The 9,386-nt window shown below is 38.8% G+C and overlaps 1 protein-coding gene across 1 annotated transcript; it reads right to left on the bottom strand.

Annotated features, from left to right (window-relative positions):
• Positions 1–6,050: 6,050 nt before the first annotated feature.
• Positions 6,051–6,926, bottom strand: LOC134647520 (uncharacterized). Its single transcript, XM_063501902.1, has one exon. The coding sequence runs from the start codon at positions 6,924–6,926 to the stop codon at positions 6,051–6,053; it is 876 nt and encodes a 291-aa protein (XP_063357972.1).
• Between the last annotated feature and the right edge of the window lie 2,460 nt (positions 6,927–9,386).

The following is a 9,386-nucleotide window of genomic DNA, read 5'->3' as shown; positions in this document are numbered from 1 at the left end:
TGACACGATAATTAGTAAAAAAAAATTGCATCAACAGATTTCTTATAGTCTAAAGTACATTTTTACAATTTGTATATCAGCAATTTCTATCGCTAATGTTAGTCAGCCAGTACCGTTGCGATTATCGCTTAGCGATGTTGTACTATAAACATTGCATCATTGACCTACCATGATAGATAAGAAAAATAATGCTTGTTTCGACCGAAGAATAAATAAATGTGTAAACCTCGTTAATAATGTAAAATTTCGCCATTATAACGCATTTTACGACTTAAAAGTATATGATACCTAACTAGGGTGCGGAACATCATGTTTCAGAGTCCGGCTTTAAACTGATTATATTAGTTAATAACTTTGAATGTAGTCTTCCACCCTTTGTGAAATGACTACTGATGCTACTTTTCGGAAGCAGAAAGTTTCTACCCCCGGGGTCCAGGCTCCTTCCAGGAGATACTAAATTAAGCAAGGTAGCGAACCCGTATTTCATGTTTTCCTAGAAATCTCATAACTATGACACACAACAAAGATGTGTCCTACGCGAACTAAGTATATCCAGCTAATCTGCGAATCTATTCGTCTATTAAAAATCTGACCGGCCTATTAATAACTCTGCCACTTCTAGTGGTGCGCGGTCTCGTGTTAGCTTCGCTTTCGCTTTGCGCTGTAGTGGAGTCGCCTACTTTAGTATTAGTATTCGCGGTATCGTCGGCGTTATCTATATATATAAATGCAAGTGTCCTGACTGACTGACTGACTGACTGACTGATTCATCAACGCAGAGCCGAAACTACAAAAGCTAGAAAGTTGAAATTTGCACACTAGGTTGAATTTATAAAGTGTACAAGAGATAAGAAGCGATTTTGAAAAATTCAACCCCTAAGGGGGTTAAAAAGGGGATGAAAGGTTGTATGGGGTGCAAGTTTTATTTTAAGCTAGGAATTTGAAACGTTGTAAAAATGTACTATATTAAAAAACAAGAAAACTGATTTCAGCGTTTTCGAAAATTCATCCCCTAAGGTGGTGAAAAAGGGGTTGAAAGTTTGTATGGAGAACAAACATTTTTTTGAGTGCGAAACTTGAAACTTTGTGTATGGAAATATTATTAGAATACAGGAAAAGTAATTTCAGCGTTTTTCAATTTTCATCCCCTAACAGGGTTAAAAAGGGGTTGAAAGTTTGAATCCATTACAAATGCTTTGAAATTTCTAAGAAAGGCATAATAGCCGATTTTAAAAAAAACTTATTGCGACGTTTTTGGAAATTCAACCCCTAAGGGGGTTAAAAAGGGGATGAAAATTCGTCTTGGGGTGCATATTTTATTTCAAGCTAGGAACTTGAAACTTTGGAAAAAGGTATTATATTAAAATGGAAGAAAACTAATTTCAGCGTTTTTGAAAATTCGTCCCCCAAGGTGGTGAAAAAGGGGTTGAAAGTTTGTATGAACATCAAATATTTTTTTGAGTGCGGGACTTGAATCTTTGTATAAAGGCATATTATAAGAATACAAGAAAAGTAATATCAGCGTTTTTAAAAATTCATCCCTTAAAGGGTCAAATAGGGGTTGAAAGTTTGTATGGAGATCAAACCTTTTTTTGAGTGCGGGACTTGAATCTTTGCATAAAGGCATATTATTCGAATATAAGAAAAGTAAATTCAGCGTTTTTGAAAATTCATCCCCTAAGGTGGTGAAAAAGGGGTTGAATGTTTGTATTAAGACCAAATATTTTTATGAGTGTGGGACTTGAATCTTTGTATAAGGGCATATTATTAGAATACAAGAAAAATAATTTCAGCGTTTTCAAAAATTCATCCCCTAACAGGGTTAAAAAGGGGTTGAAAGTTTGAATCCATTACAAATGCTTTGAAACTTCTTAGAAAGGCATAATAGCCGATTACAAAAAAAAAGTAATTGAGACGTTTTTGAAAATTCAACTCCTAAGGGGGTTAAAAAGGGGATGAAAATTTGTCTTGGCGTGCAAATTTTATTTTAAACTTTGCAAAAAGGTATTAAATTAAAAGACCAGAAAACTGATTTCAGCGTTTTTAAAAATTCATCCCCCAAGATGGTGAAAAAGGGGTTGAAAGTTTGTATGGAGATAAAATATTTTTGCGAGTGCGGGATTTGTATCTTTGTATAAGGGCATATTATTAGAATACAAAAAAAGTTATTTCAGCGTTTTAACAATTCATCCCTTTAAAGGGTTGAAAAGGGGTTGAAAGTTTGTATAGGGTTCAAATTGTCTTTTAAGTTAGGAATTTCTAACTTCGTAAAAAGTTATTTCATTAAAAGAGAAGAAAACTTATTTCTGCGTTTTTAAAAATCCATCCCCCAAGATGGTAAAAAAGTGGTTGAAATTTTTGTATGGAGATAAAATATATTTGTGAGTGCGGGTCTTGAATCTTTTGTATAAGGACATATATATTATTAGAATACAAGAAAACTAATTTCAGCGTTTTTAAAAAATTCATCCCTTTAAAGGGTTAAAAGGGGGTTAAAAGTTTGTATAGGGTTCAAATTGTCTTTTAAGTTAGGAATTTCTTACTTCGTAAAAAGTTATTTCATTAAAAGAAAAGAAAACTAATTTCAGCGTTTTTAAAAATTCATCCCCCAAGGTGGTGAAAAAAGGGTTGAAAGTTTGTATGGAGATTACATATTTTTATGAGTGCGGGACTTGAATCTTTGTATAAAGGCAAATTATTTGAAAACAAGAAAAGTGATTTCAGCGTTTTTAATACATCCCCTAAAAGGGTTAAAAAGGGGTTCAAATTTTATTTAATTCTAGGAATTTAAAACTTTGTTAAAAGGTATTATATTAAAAGAGAAGAAAACGAATTTCAGAGTTTTTGAGAATTCATCCCCCAAGGTGGTGAAAAAGGGGTTGAAAGTTTATGTGAAAGTCAAACATTTTTTTTTGAGTGCGGGACTTGAATCTTTGTATAAAGGCATATTATTAGAATACAAGAATGTTCTAAGCTAATGTAGAATATAATAACCACCAACATACAAATCCACGCGTACGAAGTCGCGGGCAACAGCTAGTTGTTCCATACGTAAGCTGGCTTCAACCTATCAATTGAAATGCGAGCTTGCCTGTTTGGAAATTGGATGAGAAATACTTTATCGTTTCTTTCTAAAACTTTGTAGGGTCCCGTATAGGGTGGTTGTAAAGATCTCCTCACGGTGTCATCCCTGACGAAAACGTATCGACATGATGCTAATTCCTTATGTACAAATAAAATGCGGTTGTTACGTGATCCCGCAGATACCGGTTTGTACTGAGATATTGTTTCTCGGATTTTATCTACTAAATTACCCGGATCGCTGGGTTCCGTGGGGCTTGTGTCAAAGAAATCCCCAGGTAAACGTAGCGTACGTCCGAACAACATCTCTGCAGCACTTACGTCATTATCGCTTCGTCCTGCCGCGCGCAGGCCTAGCATGACGGTCGGCAATTCGTCCTCCCACGAGGTATTGTTCATTCTGGCCATTAGTGCTGCTTTCAAACTCCTGTGGAAACGCTCTACCTTCGAATTGCTCTGAGGGTGGAAAGGGGTGGTTCTAACTCTATTTATACCTAACAAATTCGATAGCTCTCTAAATAGGTTACTTTCAAATTGACGTCCTTGATCTGTTGTGAGCTGTGACGGACAACCGTAACGCGCGATCCACCCGCTAAACACCGTCTTAGCTACTACTTCGGCTGTCATGTCCGCTATTGGAAAAGCTTCCGGCCAGCTAGTACGCCTATCTATTATTGTCACTAGGTAACGATTTCCATGTGGAGATGTCGGGAGCGGCCCGACCAGGTCTACATGGATATGCGACAGCCTATCAGCGTTTTCAAAGGTACCCAACTCAGAAACAGTGTGTCGGGTGACTTTCGCCTTTTGACAAGGTATACACGCTCTGGCCCAACGACTTACGTCTTTATTCATGCCAGGCCAAAAGAACTTTCGACACACCATTTTGCGAGTAGTGCGTACTCCAGGGTGACTTAGACAATGGACGCTTTCGAACGCGGTGCGTCTAAACTTTTCGGGCAAATACGGCCTTACTTCCTTCGACGATATTTCGCAATATACAGCCTTTTGACAATTCGGTATTGCGAGTAATTTTATGTTTATAGTATCGTTTCCGTCGCGCCGGTCTGATTGCGTCATGCTCGCTAGGTAGTCGTCTAGTGCTTGCTCGTCGGCGAGTTCCGTGTAATTGATAGCGGTTGGGCAAACAATGGTCTCTATGCGGGATAGCGTATCCGCCACAACGTTATCCTTCCCGCTTATGTGACGAATATCCGTAGTGAACTCGCTGATGAACATTAAATGTCTCGTACGTCGCGGCATTTCACTACTACTTTTCCCTATATTTTCGAACGCATGACACAAAGGTTTGTGGTCTGTATAAACTATCAGTGGCCTGCCCTCGAATGACTTGCGAAAATGTTTCATTGATAAATAAATGCCTAACAGTTCTAAGTCATATGCGGAATAACTTTTCTGGGCCTTCGTTAGTTTTTTTGAAAAGAATCCTAACGGTTCCCATTTTCCATGTACTAACTGATGTAACGCAGAACCCGCACAGTTAGATGACGCGTCGGACATTAAAGCTAAAACTGCGTCAGACCTAGGGTGGGACAGCGTAACGGCTTTTTTAAGGCCCACTTTACACTGTTCGAACGCCTCTTCGGTCTCGCTTGTCCAAATTATAGGTGTCCTATCTCGCTTTTTTGTGTTGACTAAGTATTGGTCGAGTTTAGCCTGCATTGTCGCTGCTCCAGGGACGTGAGAGCGATAAAAGTTAAGCATTCCCAAAAACCTACGTAATTGTTCTACGTTTTGTGGTTTTGGGTAGTCGGCTATAGCTTGTACTTTTTCTTCTAAGGGCCTAATGCCCGTGGTAGTTACTTCATGTCCAAGGAACTCTAGTTTCGATTGCCCAAAACTACACTTGGCTAAATTAATCGTTATGCCGTATTTGTCGAAACGCTCGAAAACTAGTCTAAGATGATCCCTATGCTGCGCCTCATTATCGCTCGCGATAAGAATGTCATCTAAGTAGTTAAACAAGAAGTCGAGACCTTCCAGGACTGAACTGTTCATGAACCGCTGGAATGTTTGTGCAGCACAACGAAGACCAAATGACATAACCGGAAATTCGAATAACCCGAAAGGGGTAATTATGGCGGTTTTCTCAACATCCTGCTTAGCTACTGGGATGCAGTGGTACGCCCTATTTATGTCTAATTTGGAAAATATTTTTTTGCCTGCCAATATAAATGTAAAATCATGCAATCTAGGTATTGGGTATCTGTCAGGTTTTGTTTGTGCATTTAACGCACGGTAATCCCCGCAAGGGCGAATTTCGCCGTTTTTCTTAGTCACTACTGTTAAAGGACTAGCCCATTGACTTTTGCTAGGCCTGCAAATGCCTAATTCCTGCATACGACGAAATTCTTCCTTGACTTTTTTATACCTGTCAGGTGGCAGTGGTCTAGACCGGGCAAATGTTGGTGAACCGGTCGTTTCGATATGGTGCACAACACTATGCGTGGGCGTTTCCTTGTATGTCGGTGGCTTAGTTATGCTAGGAAACCGCAATAACAAATCACAATACGGATGATTACCGTTGACAGTGTTAATAGTCGGTTGATTGCTACGCACGGTGGGTGCAGTTATATTAAGAAATGTCACAAGGTCATGCAATTTATGTTCTGATAAATTTACTACTAATTTATGATAACTCAGAAAATCGGCTCCTAGTATTGGCTGTCTAACATCGGCTACGACAAATTCCCATCGATATGGCCTACGTAATTTTAGATCTAAAGTTAAAACTTTTACACCATATGTTCTAATCTCCGAGCCGTTTGCTGCAAACAGTTTAAGATCAGAGCACTCACCCGCGCGATGTTTGTTATGAGCTGGTAGTAGTGAAATGTCAGCACCTGTGTCCACCAAAAATCGTAGTCCACTGTTCAAGTCTGTTACACATAAACGACGGCTTGGTGTGATAGTACAGATCTCCGTCTTTGTTGCGCTCTGTACTATCCCTACTGGTTTTCCGACTGCCTCTCGGTCCATGCGCAAGGTTGACGACACTTGGTGGCGGCGGTCCCGAAGCGGAAATGGTAGTAACAAAGCCAATCTGGTTTTCTGGCCTTGCTGTGATGGCGCGAAATGCTCCTTGGCCTGGATGCTGACCGGCCTCCACGGCCTCTCCTTCCGAAGTTGCGGATCCTTGGCCTTGACCGTTCAAGGTCCATCATTCTAACGCTTAACTTGGCAATCTCTGCCAGTATCACAGCTGTGTCGCCTGCTCCGGAACCCCTTGGCGAAGTTCTGCGTGCTGCGCTATGTGTAGGTGTCTCTACCACCGCAACGTGGGTCTTGGTTGCTTCTGCTACCTCGTCAGCTATGTTAGCTAATGTGTCTAGGTCTGTCTCTCTGGAAGCAACTAATACCGCCCGCACTATTGTGGGTAGGTGGTTCTGCCACATTATGCGTAGAGTGTCGTCTGGGAAACTACCCTTCGCTAGGTTTCGCATCTTAACTAACAGGTGTGATGGTTTCTGGTCCCCTAAATCCATTTCACTGAGTACCTTCTCAATCTGCCTGTTCTTGGAGTCCTCTAATGTCGTTAGCAGCTTGCTCTTCAAGGCCTGGTACTTATTCGTCTCGGGTGGTTTGGTGAGGAAGTCCGTCAGACGCAAAATAACTTCCTTTGGTAGTTTTGAGACTACCATGTCGAATTTTGCGTCGTCGCCTATCTTCTGTGGCGTCAAAACGGCCTCCGTGCGTATAAACCATACTCTGGGCTGATCGACCCAGAAGTCTGGAATACGGCTCGACACCGAGATCGCCATGACCTCAGTTGCTGGCGCTGTTAACTCGGCCGCGTCGGTTTTCGTCTCGTCGGCTCCACCCATTGTTGGTCACTACACTTTGCACGATAAAGTCTACAAGTCTAAATCAAATTGTCTTTGTATAACTTTCACTTTTTAGTTCAATCTATCACACGTCGGAAGGTCACCAGTTTAGAAGTAGTTGTTCTACTTCTATATATAATAGCTGGGTGACCTATTTGGTATGGAATGATAATCACTTTAAGAATTATTAACTCCGTATATTAAAACAATCAAGTTGATCGTACAAAGGTTCGAGCGGGACTGGCGTCCCGAGTTCCTTAAAGCTATACCTAAGCTTTTGGCTAGTCAGCTCATATCGCGGTGCACGCGCACTTGAATATGAGCTGACCTAGCTAAACTGTTCCTATACTCGTAAGCCTCGTCACTTGCCGTTAATCTATTTAACTCAACTTCATTAACCCGTTGTATCAGCTGTTAATGTTTAACGTCGTCACTTCATATGTAGACGTGTATTAAACTATCTATGTAAACTAGTAGTTATGTATATGACTATGTATTAACAGTATAAGTGTTTTGGCATATCTAGAGCTGTAAACTTATACATGTGTTTATTTAAAGAATAAAGAATAAACCCTTGCCCCGCTGCCGGCGTAGGTTTTTTATAATGTGTGTATATGTATTTTTTATTGTTTTGTAAGTGTTTTTATATTTTACTTTTATATTCATATTATAAAGAACCTAACGTAAGACGAAAAATAAATAAAGTGAATAAAGAATAATAACCCAGTCTCATAGTCCACCCAACCGGTATACTGTTCTCTTTTTGCCTGCTGAGACCGGTTCATGGGTGTTGCTCTACGTGTTGGATCTGTGTCCCCACGCAAGCCTATCAAAAGACCGGGATTATAGGCCCGTGAAATCTAAGGAGATAAAAAGAATAATAATAATAATCTATGATGAAAGTAAACAGTATAAAACTCGCATTTACCTAAAAAGTACTTTACTATAAAAACCGGAAATGGGGCTAGCCATTCCTATGATATCTTTATCTCAAAAAATGCGCGAAAATACGACCACAAAACAAATTTACATTACAAATCAACCCTAATAGTATAATAAGTTTACCGGCAATGAACAATCTGGCTAAACGTTGTTTTGCAGAGTGTTATTACGAACGAAAATATAAGTCTGCTAAAACCGCAAACCTCGTAACTCCATTTCAAGGAAATTAGTAATTGCTTCCTTAGCCAACAAAACTCCTCCGGAGGAGTTACGAGGTTTGCGACTTTAGCCGATTATTAATTGTTGTTTTCGATTTTTTTTTGTCATAAATAGTATTTTTCTAACTTCTAGTAATTTGGTATATATTGATGCAAGTGCACGAGAGTCCGAGATGTGTTTTTGTGCAACTGTATTTAAAAAATTATATATTTTGCCGATTTTACGTTCCGTTACAAAACATACTTCAATTCTCATGATCAACTATAAGATGGTCAAGCAGATCTTGTCAGTATAAAAAGGCGGCAAATTTGAAAAATGAAGGCGCGAATGGATATCGTCCCATAGACAATTTAAATTTCGCGCCTTTTTTTACTGACAAGATTTGCTTGACCAAGTATACTTATATCCGACTCGATTGAATAGTAACATGCTTTCCAGCTTATAGCTTTAAATTCTTTAGCAACATGCTTTCCAGCGGTTAAAGTAAGCGGGATATCGACCCAGTTTAATGAAAATCTGATAAAGCTCACAATAATAATTATTGGAGAATATCACAACCAAGCATTTTAATGAATATGCTTCACTGCAATATTTGCTGCGGTTTTGGTACCCGTGACCACCCATGGCAAAATGTACGTTACAGGCATAAATGCATTTCATTTTTAAGCGATATCATATAAGTAGATAAAATAATTTAAGCTCGATGTTAATCAGGTGTATCATAAAGTTGTTTTGAATAATTTATTTTTGTATGTAGTCTTAGTATGTGTTGTGCATCTGTAATTAGTCTGAAGTTAATTGATTCCATTGTGTGGTCCAATAAAGCCATTTCTTTTTAAGTTAATATATACATGAAAGTGTGTCAGCGATCGCTATAGACTTATATGTGTATGAATTAAGTACAATATATACAAATTAATCAAATTATACAATACAATCAAGATTAGGTTTATAATTTATAATATGGATGTAAATATAAAAATACATACAAAAACAATACAAATACATATTACAACAAATTAATAATAAGAACGTGTATTATTATTATTGAACTTAACAACCAACTATCACAAAATTGTCGAAGTAAATCATTTCTGGGCAAATTAAAAAATATGAGTTCAAGGCTCGGTTGCGTCGAACAGTGAAATAAGTTTGTGCCAAAAAAATATTCTTTGAAATAAAAATTGGAGACGAATCTAATCTCGAGGTGGCTTATGCTGACGTAAAGACAGTGACGTGACTCGTTCGACACGTTTTTAACGCGCACCGTCGACACCGCTACTCTACGTTGACTGACGC

Source organism: Cydia amplana, chromosome 1 (genome assembly GCF_948474715.1).
Source record: "Cydia amplana chromosome 1, ilCydAmpl1.1, whole genome shotgun sequence".
Classification (NCBI taxonomy): domain Eukaryota; kingdom Metazoa; phylum Arthropoda; class Insecta; order Lepidoptera; family Tortricidae; genus Cydia; species Cydia amplana.
Note: the sequence above shows the minus strand (reverse complement) of the source record. Positions and strands in the feature narration are given on the sequence as shown.

What these genes read in the sequence shown, in the direction of transcription:
- LOC134647520 (XM_063501902.1), bottom strand. Translation starts at nt 6,926, where the DNA reads ATGGGTGGAGCCGACGAGACGAAAACCGACGCGGCCGAGTTAACAGCG.